General features: G+C 38.5%; 1 protein-coding gene across 2 annotated transcripts in view; it reads left to right on the top strand.

Annotated features, from left to right (window-relative positions):
* The window catches only part of nf2a (NF2, moesin-ezrin-radixin like (MERLIN) tumor suppressor a), a 35,641-nt gene that overhangs the window by 4,895 nt on the left and 10,520 nt on the right, over positions 1 to 20,226 (top strand). For both annotated transcript variants that reach the window (XM_072432846.1, XM_072432847.1), the window contains exons 4-14: positions 451 to 534; positions 8,090 to 8,158; positions 8,242 to 8,324; positions 10,684 to 10,759; positions 11,596 to 11,730; positions 11,810 to 11,884; positions 12,386 to 12,499; positions 12,579 to 12,701; positions 13,246 to 13,463; positions 17,540 to 17,645; positions 19,785 to 19,903. In XM_072432846.1, coding sequence (XP_072288947.1) covers positions 451 to 534; positions 8,090 to 8,158; positions 8,242 to 8,324; positions 10,684 to 10,759; positions 11,596 to 11,730; positions 11,810 to 11,884; positions 12,386 to 12,499; positions 12,579 to 12,701; positions 13,246 to 13,463; positions 17,540 to 17,645; positions 19,785 to 19,903 — 1,202 coding nt within the window. The remainder of the gene's footprint in view (positions 1 to 450; positions 535 to 8,089; positions 8,159 to 8,241; positions 8,325 to 10,683; positions 10,760 to 11,595; positions 11,731 to 11,809; positions 11,885 to 12,385; positions 12,500 to 12,578; positions 12,702 to 13,245; positions 13,464 to 17,539; positions 17,646 to 19,784; positions 19,904 to 20,226) is intronic.

The raw sequence follows: 20,226 nt of genomic DNA, 5'->3' as shown, positions 1-20,226 counted from the left end.
GTATGATTCCATTACTTGGACAGTTGACAGGACTTGAGTTTCATCTGCAGGGAGCTTGTTCAAGGGATTGCTGTGGATTTTTGGCAGTAAAACCTCATAATCACTCAGAGCTAAAAATTGTATTAGTCTTGTCTGGTTAAACTTGTTGAACACATTGAAATGGTTTTCAAATGGATTCTCTAATAATGATTGCAATAAACAAGCCACTTTCTCTCAAATTGTTATATATATATATATATATATATATATATATATATATATATATATATATATATATATATATATATATATATATATATATATATATATATATGTATGTATGTAATTTTGTCAAAGACAAGGTTAGTATTTTGTGACATTCCATCAAATATCTGAGCAAGTTGCAAGATAAGATTTGACTGGTTTTCTATTTCTTATAAAAAAAATAACTTGGTAATAAATGTTTTTTAGGTGAAACAGAAGATACTTGAAGAAGAGATTCACTGTCCCCCCGAGGCTTCTGTCCTGTTGGCTTCCTATGCCGTTCATGCCAAGGTCAGTGTACTTCTCTCTCCATCACTGGAATAGAATAAAATGTAGACAACATTTAAGTACCGGTATACAAAAATGTGCAACTTGAATTGGACACATTGTATTGACCACACTTGTCGACAAGCTGAGTAAAAGTTGCTTATAATACAGACAAAGGGTCCATTCTTGTTGTTGACACAAAACATAATGAGAATTTAAACACAAAAGGACTAATAATAAAAGAGTTTATTATCAAGCGCAGAATTGTGCTGCAAAACACAGCAACCCACTGGCCAATCAAGTTCAAGGGTTCAAAACATTGCAGAAATAAGCTTTCCCCATTAAACCTCAAGCGATCTCCCGAGTTGTGGTTGAAGGATTTCATCCGTGAGAAACTCCAGGAGAAAGATAGTGTGAGGAAGGTGCCGCTCTGACAGATGGACAGGCTCCAGTGAGACCTGAGCTGCTCAAAGATTTGGCCCAGATCCCTTTGAGACCTGTCTCATAGATGCCAGTTTAGGGCTTAGGTTAAAAGAAAATGTGGATACATGGGAATAACCAAGTGTCCTCTTCCTCTCTCCTGCTTTATTTATTCAATGAGAGATTCACTCCTGCTTTTTAATGAGTGCACTTTTAAAGGAAGTGCACTTTTCAAATCTGGCTGGATTTAAAGGATGTACTAGAACCACACGCGAACCCGTTGCCAGTGCGTTTACCTGCATAAAGAGGACACATACAAGTGTTTCTCCTTCTCAGTTTATGCACAGGTCATGTTTCATGTTCAGCTCAGAAGCTCCAGAATCTGAGGCTCACTGAGCTGCAGAGGCTGCACTAGCACTGACTCCTGATTGATGCCGGTGCCGGAGGTTTACTGACCATTAACATCAGAGAGAGGATGCATTATTTCTAATGGGTTTTAGTCGTAGGAACTAGCAACCCAAATGCAACTTGCAACTCAAATGCAACTAGCAACCCAAATGCAAACCGCATTGTGATTGGATAATCATAATCATTATGATTGGATGCCGTCATCTCCCTGCTGCACCGCTCTCTCTCTCACCTGGAAAAGCCTGGCAGCACTGTGAGGATCCTGTTCTTTGATCTCTCCAGCGCCTTCAACACCATCCAGCCGTTGCTCCTGAGGGACAAACTGGAGACGGCTGATGTGGAGTATGACCTGGCAGAGTGGATCCTGGACTACCTCACAGACCGACCTCAGTTTGTGAGAGCCCGGGACTGTGTGTCTGACACTCAGACCTGCAGTGTGGGGGCGCCCCAGGGTACTGTCCTCGCGCCCTTTCTCTTCACCCTTTACACTGCAGACTTCAGACATGACACGGACAGCTGTGTCCTGCAGAAGTTCTCTGACGACTCTGCCATCATCGGACTCATCACGGACGACGATGATGCGGAGTACAGGGGACTAGCGCAGGACTTTGTGGACTGGTGTCAGCGGAACCACCTCCTCATCAACGCGGGGAAGACCAAGGAGATGGTGGTGGACTTCCGCAGACGTCACCCCACTGCCCCCTCACCAGTGAACATCCAGGGAAGGGACATTGAGAGAGTGACTCATACAAGTACCTGGGTGTTCATCTGAACCACAAACTGGACTGGACTCATAACACAGACGCACTGTACAGGAAGAGCCAGAGTCGGCTCTACCTCCTGAGGAGACTCAGGTCTTTTGGAGTGACAGGGCCGCTCCTGGAGACCTTCTACGACTCTGCCCTCCACTCAGCCCTCCAGTACGGTGTGGCCTACTGGAGCAGCAGCATCACAGAGAGGGAGAGGAGGAGGCTGGACAAAGTCATCAAGAAGTCCAGCTCCGTCCTGGGCTGTGCTCTGGACTCGGTGCAGGAGGTGGGGGACAGAAGGGTTCTGGCTAGATTCACATCTATGCTGGACCATGAATGTCACCCCCTGCAGGACACTCTGTCCGCTCTGGAGAGCAGCTTCAGTGACAGACTGATCCACCCTCGCTGTGTGAAGGAAAGGTTTCGCAGGTCTTTCCTTCCTGCTGCTGTCAGACTTTATAACAAACACTGTTAGTACTGAACACTCGCAATACTGACCTAACCATGTGCAATTCCGTTATGTTCATGTGCAATTACTGTCGTGATTCATGTGCAATTACTGTGCAATTCATGTGCAATTACTGTCGTGATCACATGCAATGGTATTTGTTTATTTATTATTTTCCCCCTCCATCCCTTGTTGGGAAATGGGAGGTTTTGTCTATAGGAGTTTTTGTTTAAAAGAGATCTTCTACTGAGAATGTTTTTCAAACTTCCTATAAGTTATCTGTTCTTTTCTTCTGTATCTACCTGCGTTGCAACAATGAAATTTCCCCATGTGTCGACAATAAAGGATTATCTTATCGTGTTCATCATGTACAAAGTTTTTGCTATCAAGAAAAAATAAAAAAATAATTGTTATCAGTTAAAGCTATAAACTATAAATATATTTACCTCCTATTTGAGGACAAATATAGGTAATGGTTACAATATTTAAAATACACAATTCTTGCGTTTAAAGTTGGAGTTCCTAACCTTTGCTGGTAATTGTTTTTTTCCCCTTTTATATTGTAAAATAATGGGCCGACTTGTAATTACAAAACAATTGCTGATGGTCTGTGGTTGAACTTAACTATCTTATGTTTTGGAAAATGTTGATATATTTTATTTAATCAGTTGTCTAATTTGATTAGCATGCATATTGTTTGTATTGGATGGATGGATGGATGGACAGAGTAGTTTATCTTTGTGATGCCTTGATGGGAAATATTGACGAAAATTGATATCAATATTTTTTGAGTTTCCCGATAACAATAGTTGAGGAATATTGTAACAGAAATGTGTTAAAACAATGTAAATGTATTTGTCAAAGTTTAATTATCAGACAATGTTAAATGTCTATAAAATCAATCACAAGTGCAGAAATATCAACTTTATATTATCAACCCTTATTTGAAAGTTTACAACATAACAGTCTTCATTTTTATTTTACTTTTGTAGCATTTTTTATAAGAATAATGTACTCGCTATTCAAATTTTGCATATCTTCAAAACATTCACAATAATATCTAAATTGACTTACCTACCTGGCCTTTTGTTTCCGTTTATCAAACGTTTTGTTCACCATGAAGTGTGTGGAGTATCACAAAATAATATAATATGTTCTGGTTTATTTTTAATCATGGTTTGTCAGCCTCGGGAAGAGTGGCAACACTTGTTTGTAAAGTAGCTTCTTCCAGCGTTGGAAGATATTTTTCAACATGCAAATCCTTGTTGCGTTTAGTGTCACACAGATAGCAACAGCAATAATTTGCATGAGATCGTTGTCTGGATGGTAATTCTGTCATGCTACGCAATGTACTGGATACCTGACTTTCTGATTTTTTTAGAAAAAATTTCCACACAAGTTCATGTTAGTTTTTCTTATTGATTAAAACTTGACTATCTCTGTTTTGTCTGGTCTGCTTGACACTCGGGAGAGAAAAGGCACAATTATGTCTGTTTGTCTGCTAAATGAGTGCACCATTACAAGCGCTTAGAAGCTGCATGCTGATGACTTGTTGATCTCCCTTTTTTAATTTAACGCTGTCAACACATGTCTAATTCCGTCTGTGTCTTAATTATTGTGACTGTGTATTCTATCCCCCTTAAAGTGCACTAAAAATACCCCTCTCCCAAAGGCCCAATATTTCTAAAGTGTACTATGTAACATTTCTGTTGGTCTCTTGGTGATGTTTGCCTGGGACTTAAAACTTAATTTAGCAATGCAAAATCCTAAGACAAAGCTGAAATATTTTACAGATATTAAGGTGCATTCATATTTCTTCTTTATACGATCTTACATTTGATCTAAGCTCTCCTTAGACGTTGGACCTGGAAGAGTTGATTTCACTTGGTCCGCAGTGCTGGTAATTTGTGATTTGTATTCTGACCGCATACAACGGAGAAGTGCAGAAAATATCAAGAAGCACAGAAGGAGCCGTTGACACAAGCTGACGAGAGGTACATAGTTCCCTCGCGTCTTGTGGCGCCTTGAACAGGGTCCAGGCAAGGACAGGCTGGAAGGAGTCTATTCTGCTGCTCTGGTCCAATAAAGTAAAGTAAAGTAAAGTAAATAATAACAAAAAAGAGGTTGTAGGTGTCAAACATTTGTGAAACCATGCTTTGCACACCTTATTTCCACCTCTAAAAAAAAAAATCCCAAATATAAATAAAATCTTTAGAAGCCTCTTTAGAGTATGTGTATTTAGCTCCACTACCAGCACAGTACAGGTGGTCTTAAGGGAGACATGAACCACAAAATAATGAAAATGAATAACAAAATTAGCTACTAAATCCATAAATCATGATTAACATTAGTAATAATACATTGGAGGAAAAAAATAAATCAAATGATTTAGAAAACAAATAAATACCAAATCATGCAACCATAAACATTACCAAAATAACCACAAAATCATGCATTTTAAGTAAACAAAATAGAAATAATTATCTCAATAATATTTCAAAAATAAAAACAGAAAAATTGTTTTCAGGCTCCAACAAAGGTAATGACATTAGAATATTTTAATATTATGTTTCCTATGCGCCATATCTGACAGGGCAGTGTAAGTTTTTAGAGCTTAGCGTGTGCTTCATACAAACACCTTGACCATTAGTGCAACACATTTTCAATATGATCTCAAAACAGTGACCTGTAACAACTGGTACAATTTGCCTTTGTATGCTGTAATATCGATACTGCAATGTCTTGTGACGAAGAGATGTTTTTGTATTGCAGTACTTTTAAACGGCATAAATAAATTGTTGGGTTATAATCACTACCTTTTCGTACAATACTTGAACCTTGACCAAGGCATTTAAAGGCACATTTTAGCACATTTCTGATGCATAAAATTATATTATTTTTTATCAATACAATAGACCCCCAACTGGCAACATGCATAACCAAGTTGACCCTAAAATATGGTAGAATTAGAAAACGTTACATCAACAAGTCTTAAAAATCGTAATTAGCAATTTTACATCTTCTCTTTTGAGTTGTACATTTTATAACTGAATCTGTTTATTTTTCAATACTTATTGATATACTATAGCATGCTACAAAAGAGTTGATGCTTTCCTCAGTTTAATTGGACTAGCAGTGGCTTTACAAACTACTCAATAGCCAAAGTAACACAGCTAAAGTGACTGAGGAGACATGCTAATTCGCGCAAGCTGTGCAGAAAGCAAAGTTTGGACAAACACCATTCACCGGACTTCCTCCGCTTGCCAAGTGCAATTAAGAGGTAAAAATATTGAGCTTTTAGAATTGATCACTGCTTTTAGTTTGAGATGTAAAAAAAAAAAAAAGGTGTTACTCACGCTGCTCCTTTCTATATTCGGAATTATAATATAATTAGTCTGCTCTGAGCCCTTTTCCTCGGCTCGGGCCACTGTGCAGGAGCGCCAGCAGAGCTTATTCAATTCTGAGTTGTTTAGTACATGCATTTTCTAAAGTGTATAGTTGCAAAACAAAAAGGAACTCTATCCAGTCCTGTAAACAAATACTCCTATCACACTGGTATCCTGAACTCAATGCAACACAAAGAATGAGCCAAACGTAAATTTCTGTTAAGTTTCTGTTAAGATCAGTGAGAGACTGATCCACCCTCGCTGTGTGAAGGAATGGTTTCGCAGATTTTTCCTTCCTGCTGCTGTCAGACTCTACAACAAACACTGCTAGCCCTGAACATGTGCAATACTGATGTAACCATGTGCAATACTGTCGGTGTAATCCCTCATTCGTCCAGGCGTGTTCCATAGTAGAAAAAGCTTCAGTTGTAGTCATCTGGACTCAGTTAGAAAAAATATATTATTTTTTCTAACTGAGTCCAGATGACTACAACTGAAGCTTTTTCTACCATGTGCAATACCTGTAAATAAGAGTGTTCTATTTTGTTTTTATCCGGTTTACTTACCTGCTAATAGTATTACCTAGTCTTATCTTAAAACAGAAAGTGTCCTCAAACATGAAAGCTATAAATATGACATAGAAGGCAGGTGAATACTTCTTTATTGACACAACTTAAATATCATCCAAAAATGGGAAAATCTCTAAACAGAACTTCAGACGGGGAACAATAGGAAGTAATGCAGAATCATATTTCAAATACAAAAGCGGAAGATCGGATATAAATGCAGCGCCTTAACCCTGAATGAAAAGGGGGAGCACATGTCGGTTACCCTGGGGTGATGAGAGGCAGCTGTGGAGGGCAGGATAAACAAAAGTGCAAAGGCAGAACTGTGACACCTTATAGCTGCTGCAAACTGTCAACAATACATTACAAAAGAATCAACCAAAATATTCATAAAGATTTAACTTACAATAGTACACAAAACAATTAAAGGGACTGTATGTATCTTTCCCAGTTGGGGGGGGGGGTCTGCCTAACCTTGCCAGCCAGATGAATTCTCACGAGTGTGATTTCACAAACTCTTGAGAATCCATCGTGTTAGGCTTCCAATGATGCGTTTGATTTTGATAGTGGTGCAGGACTGAACCAAACCAAACATGGCAGCGCCAATGGACGTACTTTGGCCATTTTAGCATACACTCTCACGCTGATGTGACTCTTTGACCAAACACTAGAAAGCTAGATGGATTAGTTTAATACATTCTTAGCTAAACAAAACAAGTGCATGGTTAGAGGTGGTGTCGACAAGGTGCACCATTAATAATTGAACTTGAGAAATTAAACAAAAAATATGTTAAAAGTGGTTTATAATTGAATATGTTTAAGTTAAGTTAAGTTTATTACTTAAATGTAAGGTTTTAACAACTGATAACATGAAATTCACTTTTTATTGGTGAGGTTTTTAATTATTCAAAGCAGATCACAACAAACAGAGCATTGGACAGTTCAACTTAATTTCTGGCCTGAATCACATAAAGCAATCCACGCTAATAGAGGACTTTGAATTTCACACTCCAGAGTGCCTCGGGTTCCTTTCATGACCGCTGCCACATGGTCTGGTAACAATATAGCGAGGCTTTCGTGTGTTCACCTGCTCACAGCCAACGGCGCCTAAACTCTTTACATTCATAACCGTGTCACATTCTCTACAGTTACCGTTTGTTAATTAAACCCCCTTCTGGGATTATCCGCGCAATACTAATCCACCCATATCGCTCCTTAAACGCTGTACTGTTTGTGCGTAATGATTAATAAGTGGTCTCCTTCCATCCTAATAGCATCATTTACATTGTCGAGCAACAACTGGGCCATTCCGAGTGTAATGACCCAGCGGCTGTCAAACCTCCGCTCAGTCCCAGTAACACATTTTTCTTACTGGCCTGGAGGTTTTGATTGTATTTTTGCATTGACATAATTTGTATTAACCAAAATGCTCGTATTAGTTTCTTAAGTAGGTCATTACTTTGCCCTATTTTGTTGCTTGCTGCGTTTTTATGCAATATGTTGCAACCATCAACTTATTTGGAAATTGTAGGCTATTTTTTCCCCAACTCTCGCACACTGTTTGTTGTATTGTAGTCTTAACATGTAACAATTGGTTTTCAGTATGGCGACTATGACCCCAACATTCACAAGCCTGGCTTCTTGGCTGAAGAGGAACTGCTGCCGAAAAGGGTAAGATTGAGCTGTTAAGCCTGTGGTATTCTATTGTCAGCCTGCACTCGCCGTGTTTATGTATGTGGCCCGGTCTATTTCAGGTAATTAACTTGTACCAGATGACGCCAGAAATGTGGGAGGAGAGGATCACGGCGTGTTACGCACAGCACCGGGGTAGGACCAGGTAAACATTGCTGCATTAATCTGCAAGTCACAGTCTTTTTTTATTTTATCTTACCCCACATATGTCAAGAGTATTTGTCTTTCACTGTGAAATATAGAACAACAACAATTTCAGAGGATGTATGTCATTCAATCTCTTTTATAAATGTACTATTTATTTAAAAATAAAGAAAACACCCCTGTCAATTTTAGAGGAGCATGATATAACCTGCTTGCCTCTTCAGGGATTTTATTGTTTTCTCTGGACTTTTTCAGTATGGTATGGTATTAGAGGTGATCCGCTCACAGTAAGAATGCATGGCTTTATTTTTTCTTATAAAAAGATCTATATATACTTATAGGTGCAAGACAGATACATTCATGGCCATACTAAGGAACTTTCCTGGCAGAGCAAACTAGGGCTGCAGTCGACTTTAGGAAATTCTTTGTCGACTAAAGACATGTGCTGACAGTGATTCGAAAAATTAAATAAAAGTGGATGTGGCACCGACAGAAGCTCTCAAAAATGTAAGAATCTTGCGCAAAATAAACTATGTACAAAGGGAAGTGAACAGTCTTCGTAAGTAAAATATTTATTTTATTCAGTGCTGTCACTTCTTTTTGGTGTTGTGCCTATAAATCCTTATAATCTCCCAAAATAAAGTAGTTGACTTGGACACCATTGACCAATTAAAATGCTCAAAGGACTAGACTACAAAAGCAACCATATTTCAATGAGCAATCAAGAGAACCCAGAAAGTGATTTATTTCCATAAAAGGGGCCATTTTGCCTTTCTTATCTGTAAACCCTAGTGATGATTGAAAACAAAAAATAAATAAAAATATATTATGACTTTTATTATTGAGCTAATTACTTAATATAGTGGCCCGTTTACCTTTATCTCACAGCTTTCCTGTAAAAAGACAAACAGATAGCTTGTAGCGTTTTATTTTCTGTCCCTCAAGGGTTTTTGAAATTAATGGAAATTTTCTTCAAATCCCTGCAGAAGTTAAGGCTTTTTTGTTTTGTTTTTTATCCACTTTACACACCAGAACTAGGAGATCAGTATTGGATGAGTCATTGTTAGTTCTGTTCAAAACCGATAAGAGAAAAGCTGCTAATCTCCAGACTACTTTACTTTCACTGTTTTTTTGACTCAATATTTCAAACGTTTACTTTAAAGAACTCTTGATAACACAGTTGGCCACCACCAAGATATTATCATTCATATTTTCAATTTTCTACCACACCTAATCTGAATCCATATAATGTATTAATAACCAAACTACAAGTTGGTGGAATTTCTTTTCCGTACAGCAAAGAGTGCCAGGAGTGTCAGTTACAGACAAAACAGGCCAGAACAGTAAAAAAGCAACATATGTAACATAAGGGATTGGTTTAAAGTCTGAATGGCTATGGGGAAATCTATTTTTGAATCCAAACAATAAATATCATGTGCCTAAATGCTCCACATTGTGGCATTAAGTTTATCTATCTTGCAGTTTTGATTGCTTAAATAATGCCCTAAGAACATGTGTTCTTAATGTGAGCTCCATAAGGAAAACAATCCATGGAGACAAGCTGGAAATGTACGTACATAGTGCACCTTAATTTATAGTGATAAAAGCATGCCACAGTGAACTATAAAATATAAAAACTATAAAAGTATCTAATAATAGTATCACTTGTAATACTACGGTCAGAATATTTGCATCCGATAAATATAAGACATATAACAAACGAGTTAGTTTTTGTAAAATAACCTGTGTGTTTAGTACTATATCAAAGACCTCCTCTGTTGGGTGCATCCTCAGTAACTCCAATACTTTACACTTCCTCTGAAGTCAGTCCTAGTTATGTTGTTTACTTGGATAACACTCTGCTGCTTTGATGGGGCTAAATCACCCATTTCTCAGCAAGCAAATCAAACATCTAGTTATTAAAGTTTAGGAGCCAGCATGCCCCGCTTTTCACACAACTGTCAAAGTATGCTCATAATCATTTCCGCCTTCAGAGTTGACCCTGAAATCCGCCAATCTGCCAAGTGTCACTAGCAACAAGAAAGCCAAAATATGTTGATGCTTTTTTCACTGCACAAAGTGTCTTGGAGGCTTGGGAATAAGTCGGCTCTACCACCAAGCCTGACCTCTCAAGCCTGTTAGAGACTGGAGTTTATGCTGGGGCTTTATTCTGTTTGCACCCTCACTAGAGCTGTTTTTTTTTTTTTAGAGATCACTCAACATGACAGATGATGTGCACAAAAGATGAGGAGGAAGCATGGTCTGATCTTCTTTTTTCCTCCCTCCACCCTCTCTCTCTCTCTCCCTCTCACCCCCTGGATTCCTTCCAATCTTCCTCCTTCTGTCTGACTTTGAAACAGGGATGAAGCCGAGATGGAGTATTTAAAAATAGCTCAGGACCTGGACATGTACGGCGTCAATTACTTTTTAATCAGGGTGAGGAAATGCTGCTTCTCTGTATTGTTGTAAAGTAAGCCAATATGATGGAGGATGAGGCACTTGTGTTAATGTTACGGAGCTGTTCTGAAATGTAGACGGGAAACGAGTCAAACTCAGCTCCCGAGCTCAAACTGATTATATTGTTGAGTTGTTGTTTTTTACCATATACAGCTACACATGCAATTTAATTACGTTGGCAAACAAACTTGAACAACATAAATCTAAATGACAAGGAACTTTCCTCGGTAATGTGATGTTATAAAGGTCAAGACATTTTAAAATACCACCACCAAGACAGCCTCAGCTTCACTGAAATGCACCAGAGCATAACTTTTCAAGTAAATGAGTACGGGCCGCACAGTGTGCTAGAGGCTTTTTAGTAGCTTTTGTGGTGTTGTTAAGAATAATTGTCTCATCGCTAATAGGTGTAAGAATTAATAATTATTATGTGGGAATTTATGAAGGAAAAAAGGATGTTACAAACATGAAACGGCTTTTTTCACTGTTTCACTTTATCTTATCATTCAGAAAGTTTATACAGTTAGTCACATACGATAGGATTAGTAATTGTTGTTATATAATTGTTATTACCTATCATGACATTATAGTTCCTCAGGACTGAAAAATATATTTTTTTTCAATGAAAATGTATTTAAATGTATTTGCAGGCTAAACCTCTATTACAATTGCCAAATGTAGCCATGTAACTACCAATGTTCTGTTGCCTTAAATAAAGCAGTATATTTTATATTGGAGTACGGTATTACATATTTTGACACTGTTAAAACCTTCTTAAGAAAGACATTCCAACAATGCTATGTTTGTTATTATAGAATAAAAAGGGAACCGATCTCCTTCTGGGAGTGGATGCCCTCGGGCTCCACATCTACGACTTGGACAACAAGCTGACTCCCAAGTGCTCCTTCCCCTGGAACGAGATCCGCAACATCTCCTACAGTGACAAAGAGGTGAGAAAATCAAGAATGACTTTGTCCAAAAAAAACCTTATAATTGTGCTTCACTTGACAATTGTTTCACTGTGTTTAGTTCACAATCAAGCCTTTGGACAAGAAGACTAACGTTTTCAAGTTCAACTCATCACGGTTAAGGGTCAACAAATTGGTGAGTTATTCAGAAGCAGTGGATAAATAACATAGACATTCAATTACCACTGGTCTGTGAAACAAGAGCTCGTTGTCTTTGGCTGCCTCCCAAACAATTACTATAACACTGCCAAATAGAAAACATGAGCTGCTTCTTGTTGCTTAAAGGTGTTTTAGAAGTGAGAACTAGAGAGTGTGTTACTTATTCTTAAATGGCAGTTTGTTGAAAATATAATTATTACTATAATGACAATGTTCACAGGCACACCAAATGATTATTGAAATGTTTTATTTTTGATTGTTCACTCCTAGATTACAGATTGTAAAAGTTAATTGTACTTTGTCTTCCAAATACATAAAAATGTCACCAGACGTTCATATTCCACTTCGGCATGTAAACACCGAAAATCAGATCTACTAATTGTGCTTTTTGATTGTTCTAGTTATTTGTTGGCCCTGTAAATGTACCCAATGATAGATGGCCATGTTATTTTTATGAGTGTTAAATGTCTGTGTGTAGATCCTTCAGTTGTGTATTGGAAACCACGATTTGTTCATGCGGAGAAGGCGTGTGGACTCTCTGGATGTTCAGCAGATGAAAGCCCAAGCGAGAGAGGAGCGCGCCCGGAAACAGGTAGAGGAGAAACTGTTCTTGCAATCGCTCATTGATTATCTTCGTTCACCTGATCAGTCTTTAATGGTGGTGCGGACAGGTGGAGAGGCAGCGGCTTCAGCGGGAAAAGCAGATGAGAGAAGAGGCAGAGAGGGCCAGGGACGAGCTGGAGAGGAGGCTTCTGCAGCTGCAGGACGAGGCGCAAATGGCCAACGACGCGCTGGTGAGAGTCAACAAAATACAGCCAGCCGTTTTCTCTAAATATACCTGCATAATTCTGTTGTGTCTTAAATGCAGTTTTTTTTTTAATTTTTATTATAAAATAGCAAGGCAAGGTAACGCAAGTTCATACACAAAGTAATTCAAGTTCAAGCGCTCACAACTGGAAAAAATGCATAGAAATCACAAAGACATGACAGAAATCACAAAAAAGTTTAAGACATGATATACAAATCACAGAAATGTGCTTACATTTCAGAATTACTTTTCCAGCTGTCCATAATTCAAGCTAATTAAAAGTTTGCCATTCCCAGAAACCTAAAGTTGGTTTGAATGTCAAATTTGGAACAATTAAAAGAGATGAATGTTATTCAGATTTGAGTTGACATTTTGAATCATAACATGTTTTTGTTCATTTTCTATAAACACAAATGGAGGGATTGTCTGTCTGTTCATGAGTCCACATTCTCTTCCTCTTCCATTGTCTTTGTTATACTGTGCGTGTCCTTTTCCCTCTAATCCCCTTGTCCTCGTGGTGCCCTCTCCAGCTGCGTTCAGAGCAGACTGCAGACCTGCTGGCTGAAAAGGCTCAGATTGCAGAGGAGGAGGCCAAGCTGCTGGCGGAAAAAGCTGCCGAGGCCGAAACAGAGATGCAGAGAATCAAAGTGACTGCCATCCGCGGCCGAGAGGAGCGGCGCCTCATCGAGCAGAAGATGATACAGGCGGAGATGCTAGCGCTGCAGATGGCAGAGGAGTCTGAGAGACGGTAAAAGGATAAAAGCATCAGTGAACAGCAGTTCTTAATCTGGGTCCTCAAACTCACAGTGTGGAACAATCCTGTGGTGCATAAATCACCTCATTGTTGTCACACTGTTGCATTTAAAGAGCCCTATCAATCTAGTAAATCTGGCTTCTGGGTGTATTGAGAAAAAAATATCCTTTAATTATGCAAATATAATAATAATACATAACACTTATATAGCGCTTTTCAAGATATAAAGTACAATGTAGGATAAAGTTACTGAAAGGCAATTTAAAAATGATTTGTTTCAGTTGTTTTTACGTTAAGATAAATATTTTTAAATATAATTCAAAATAATAGAATTTTACTTTTATTTAAAGCTGCACTATGTAAGTTTTTTGGTGTAGGGTCCGCCACCTGCATGTCTCCACTGAGATGTTTTTGCTTTGCCTTGAACATTGGTTCTCAAATTTAGGGAGATTTTTGATGGGTCACTTGAAGTAGTCAGTGAGTGTTTTGACCCTTCTGCAGTGCAGCGATGAGAAGGACTCCTGCTGCCAAAGTCCAGTTCCTCCACTTACACATAAAACACCCACTTGTTCTCAAAACTGTTAATGCTGAAAGTCTTTTTTAAGTGATGAGACAAGCCACAGCTCCATGCTCCTCCCTTTCTCTCTCTTTCGCTCTGTCAGGTTTGTGCATTCAAATTAGATTGGGGATGCTTATGAGTTTTGTATACATTTTCCCCAAGAATAAATTATATTAACCTGCGTGGGTTTCACATGGAGCTTATTTGAGTGGAGAGAGCCGTGCAGGGAAACTTTCCTCTCCGTTTCACCTGATAATCGTTTTCCTTTGGAATGAATGGCCTGCTGCACCGGCTGCACGAATGACCCACACACAGAACATAGCGCTGTGGACACGGACTGACCCACACACTGCCCACGCAGCAGAGTGGACAATTTTGATCGGAGTGTTTGTCAGTGAGCCAGTCTTTGACTTTCCCCACCTTCATGCTGTTTGTTCTGTCACACACTGCACAGAAACAATGCAGTTGATCACTCACCAAGTTGTTGGTCATTAACAGTTGTATGTACAGATAAAAAGCCTATTTCTCAATATTATATCCGTAATATTATATCTGTAGCCTATAGTCTATTTAAAAAAGTAGGCTAAAAAATGTTCAAGGAGGGGTTGGGGTGGTGGGTCGTGAGAGGTGACCAATCAGAAAAAGTTACTGAACCTCTGGCCTAGAATGTTCCAAAGTATGTCATTAAAATAATCTGAATACATGTTTTTCTTATTTTTAATCGATTAAAAACAACTGTAATGGTTGCTGGATAGAAAGTTTAATGCCATACAGGGGAGCACTCTAAGCAAAGCAATAGCATCTCCATAGAGACAAAAAGGTGGCAGGCCTTCCACCAGAAAACTTACACAAAGTGCACAAACAGACCTCAAGTGAAAAATAAGATAAACTTGTCCCTGTTTGAAATCCTCACTGTGAGGACTGTGACTGGGAGCATAAGAATAATGTGGTCTATGTGCTCTTACTTGTCACATGGAGCTATACTGCTGCATTCAAATGGGCCGATCAAAGAAAGAAAACTTCTAACTTGTTCGAAACCACTCAATTCTAATACTTTTATTCCAAGTCTGCCGTTGAATTGCAGTGAATCAGCCAGCCATTGCCACACGAGCAGCGGCAAAATATAAAAACTGTTACTTGGCTCTTTCTTTTGCTCCAAGCGGCTCAGTTAATCTGTGCTAGTTAATTATCAGCAGTAGTTCTGATTGATGAGGGTTTCGCTATCAAATAATCTTTCCACCACACAGAATCCTTTTAACAGTGCCTTTTAATCTTTGTTTTATATGTTATGAAGATAAGATAAGATAAGATATTCCTTTATTGTCCCACATGGGGAAATTTCATTGGTGCAACGCAGGTAGATACAGAGGTAGATACAGAAGAACAGATCACTTATAGGAAGTCTGAAAAACACTTTCAGTAGAAGATCTCCTATAAATAAATAAAAACTCCCATAGATAAATAAATAAATAAATACCATTGCATGTGATCCCGACAGTAACTGCACATGAATATGTGTCACGACAGCACATAGATTGCACATGAATTTCACAGTAATTGCACATACGACAGAATTGCACATCAGTATTAGGTTAGGTCAGTACGGGATAACGTGACGATCTCCGGGTAAGACGACAGTTCTCCGCAGTTTCATGAGTTCCTCTTTTGTGTAAACGCGGTACGGCACCGGCCGGGGGGCGGGGCCGGAGCCGGGGGGCGGGGCCGGAGCCGGGGGACTCAGAGCCAAGACACATCGCAACGACACGACGAAAACACTCAATCCAGCCGAATAAAGTCAAAACAAGTTAATTTAAAGCGATTCCAGTGCGTGTCCCGATCGTTCGTGAAGTTCCTCTTTCATATAAACGTGTACATAAACGTGTACCGACGACACGCCGTACTTTAGCGCGGCCGGAGGGCGCGGGGGGGGGGGGGGCTGGTGGGCTCTCTCGGAGCTAGCTCACGTCACAACAACACAACGAACGCAACGAAAAACGCTCAAATCCAGCCGAAAAAAGTCAAAAACAGTTGAATTAAAAAACTATTCCAGCGCGTGTCCCTATCGTACAGTAAAATAGAAAAAATATACTAACTATATTTACAAAATATAGGAGATAAAGCACAATAAGTTGTTGTTGTTGTTGTTGTTGTTGTTGTTGTTGTTGTTTTATGGCGGTTGGCATCCAAGTGTTGCATTACCGCCAGACTTTATTCCTCAGACTTTGTCGTAGTCCTCAGACTCTCAAGTGTGAGAAAGAAGAGAGAGCGTTTACACCGGGCTGCCAGCTGTACCAGCGCCTTATGACGTATCTAAGATAGATTCCTTTATACTTTTTAAGATTATTTATAATTAAAGCTGTCCGTCTCTTTTAGATCTGATACCATACAAGCCTCAATCCATTCCACCAGAGAATAAAATAATCTATACAATGTTTCTGTATGTACAAATAGTTTGATTCTATGGTTTGCTCACTTATTTTCTACACTGCAGGTTTGTTGGGTTTTAAATCATTTTACCGTGTTTACGCTCTCCAGAATAGAGCTATTAGAATGTTCTTAGGTGGGCACAAGTTCACCACAAAACTAGATGGTAATATGGGATGGGATTCAAATGTTGTGTTTGTGGAACCGCCTCATCCAGCTACCAGAGCATAGACTCTCTAAAATATTTTTTTAATGGGACTGGTGTCAGACTTAAGTTATATATACAGAATAATGCAATGTAATCCCAATGTTTGTTACCCGAGTGTGTGTTCATTTTGTTGTTTACTGTCCACTTTATTTTGATTTAAGGAACATTTTGTTTAGCTGTGCACAGTCTTCTAACCCTGACGTGGTATGTTTTGGTTACCTAATTATAAAATGAAGAGCCCGGTTTTATAATGAACAGGTTTTTGCTTTAGTCAGTTACATTAGTAAGGCCTGAGAGAGGAGATAACATGGGTTGTATCCTGTGTATACTTTGTATTTGAATAGCTAAATGTGAATGCAGCCATGTATGAAACAGCTTAAAGTGTCTTGTAACCCCATGCGACCTGGGCACAGTGTAGGAGAGTATATCAATCAATCCAGCTTTATAATAAAGGTGAATAAATGGACTATAGCCTCACCATTTATTAGGTAATCACTTCAAATAGGATCCATTAACCACTCACCATTTACTGCAATTTGTGGATAAGCACATTTTGCAGCAGCAGAATTTAGACCCATGACACTGAACATGCAAACGAGTATGTCCACTCGAGCCCACATCCAGGAAGAATTCTATTGAAACCAAATGTAATCACTCGGCTATAGCATTGTGGAATTCCACTGTGCATACGAGATGGGCTGGAATAATAGGATTGCCTGGCAGGCGCATGCATTGATTGCCAAACCTATCACAATGTAGAATTCAAGCTCCCCAAGCACCAAAGAGTAATCATTTGAAGCGATTAATTTCGAGATAATTCTGTTTGTCTTTGTGGGTGGTTTCCCCTATTATCTGTACGTGATTGTGTGTGTCTCTCAGGGCTAAAGAGGCGGAGCAGCTAAAGCAGGACCTGCAGGCGGCGCGTGAGTCCGAGCGCAGAGCAAAACACAAGCTCCTGGAGATCATGAGCAAAGACGTCTATATGGTGAGAATAATGAAACGCATCAGCTGCAAGTAAAATATCTTAAGAACTACTTCTCCATAACGTTATTCAAGAAACCAGTGGTACCCCAATAAAAAAAAAAAATCAGTACCTATGATAAAACAGAAATAACTACCGGTATGTTCCATAATTGCCACAAAAGATCATAGCCAGTATATCTGAACATTTCCTTTATTGCTGGTAGTTTCTGTCAAATGTGTTAATTTCACAATTGAGTCCGAATGTTTGTTTTTCTTTCTTTCTGATGTCCGTTACAAAGTCAGTCCAAAAGAACTATATTTTCAGTACCATTTTTTTACCAATCTTTTTTAAGGTTAAGGCACACTTTTTTGTCCCTGGAAAATGTAATTTGTCCTCTGCATTGGACCCATCCTTCAAGGTCGCTGGGGCAACCTGCCAGGAGCAATGGTAGATCACAGTGTAGCCACTTGAACCAACCTTCCCTCCAAACCTTTTATAAACTACTCTATGAAACAGGGCTTGCTGCCTGTTCTTTAAATAAAGCACTCTCACTTTGGATTTTTAGAACTAATGTCTTCCCTAATGCTCAAATTCTTAGCTTGTATATTCTGCCATATTCCTTCTGCTAATTCATAATAAGGCAGTTTTCACTAATTAAATTGATTATTCACCACATAATTTCATTTGTACCACTTTCATGCACGCACAGACACTAAACCCCTGAGATCAGTTGAAAATGATTAAAAGGAAAAATATAATAATATAAAATAATAAAATCTATGATAAATCAATTTGTGACGCTTCTAGGTTTGACTCACTTGATGTTTATTGTATGCTGAGTATATAGATTAATTAAACCAGTGCACTACCTGGTGTAAAGTTACATCTGTTTGGGCAAATTGCACTAACACCCTACTACATAACACTTAATTTTTATTTTTTTCATTTGATATGAGAGGTACACAACAAGTAATATATGCCATGTCAAAATTGTGCAATAAAAACATTAAATAATGGTTGTTATTCCCATGAAGACTCTTACGTCATTTACGTACCCTGAAAACATTCTTTGTTTTTCTGCTAATGTTTTGTACGTTTTTGTTTGTGGCAAAACCAATTATCTGTTTGACAGGCATAATTTTATGAGACACACACGCTGCAATTAGGGGGTGTCCAAAGTCTTTCTTCAAAGGCATAATAGTTGGGTTGGTAAAAAATAATTGGGGGGGAAATGTCTGCATTCAAACTGAACATAAGTGTTGGCAATACTGATAAAGTATTTCAAGTATTGTGTATTATTCTAATGACAATAATAAAACTATATTTTTGTTTTCATTCAGAAATGTGGTAAATAGTGTCTGTAAATGTTTTGGTTGAAGTAATATGAACCACAAACTTGCAAACATAACAATTTATATCCTTATTTGAAATGATACTTTTTAAAATCAGCTCTTTTTGATTAGTGACCCCACGCCATGACATCTCTGTTCCATATGTAAATAAAAATGTCCCCAATTTCTTAATTTCAAATCAAGCCCAATATGAGCTCTGTATCTCAAACGGTTCACCTGCTATAGAAGATTTAATTTCCCATATCCCCAAGCACACGTGTGGAATTCTCATTTTTTTGTCTATAGAAAGAATGATTTTAGTGTGTGTTTACATGCACAAAATAAATCTGTTCACCAAAAACAGCTGGTGTCAGATAATTATTAGCTTTCCAACCGATATAACAGTTAACATGACATTTCACTAATATGATAAGTCCAGAAATCAGACAATGATCAGATTTTTGGTGTGAAAACAAAGCCAGTAAAAAAAGTGACAAAAGCATTCATTATAACACACGGCAGCCACACATTACCGATAAATACTGTACATCTCGCTGTTGTTTCCCTGGACCCACTCTTACAATGGCCTGCATTGCACTGCCAAACCATGTTTATGTGAACCGCACCTCACACTACTTTGAATTCACACCGTCACCCATGAATTTACATTTAAAATAGTGTGTCAGACCTGCTTCTCATACATACACATGCTTCAAAGTGTTTTCTCTCTTTCCATAGCAACATCATATGTTTAGACCTATAGTCTTGCCACCATTTTCAGATGCAATTTCCATTATTCTCATATATGTTTTTGTATTTTCTCTTCCAGCCCCCTGGATTGCCAGCAACCCGCATGCCCCCCGACCTGAACTACAGCAAAGAGAACCTCAGTTTTGAATTTAAAGACACTGACATGAAGCGCCTTTCCATGGAGATAGAGAAGGAGAAGTAAGTGATTCACATTTTTATGGACACAACACGGTCCCTATGGTTTATGATTTAATGTATTATTATTTCTTTTTATAGGCTTTATAGGATTTTTAGTATTCATTGTTTTATGTTGCTACGTTAAGTCCCTAGTTGAATTTTATTCAATGACAATGGCAATCTGATTCTGATTCTGGGATGAAAACCAGTGGGCGGAGCAAGGCGGCAGGTGAAAACAGTAATGTTCTGAGCACTCATGCCTCAAATGTAGGACAATACAGAATTATACAAGAATGCATAACTTAATCAAAATATAACTTTGAGTAAGATGATGAAGGAAAACT

This window comes from Eucyclogobius newberryi, unplaced genomic scaffold (assembly GCF_026437365.1).
Source record: "Eucyclogobius newberryi isolate DKJ021-1_F unplaced genomic scaffold, fEucNew1.0.hap1 SCAF_6, whole genome shotgun sequence".
Taxonomy (NCBI): Eukaryota; Metazoa; Chordata; class Actinopteri; order Gobiiformes; family Gobiidae; genus Eucyclogobius; species Eucyclogobius newberryi.
The sequence above is the reverse complement of the archived record's forward strand: the minus strand, read 5'-3'. Positions and strand labels throughout refer to the sequence as shown.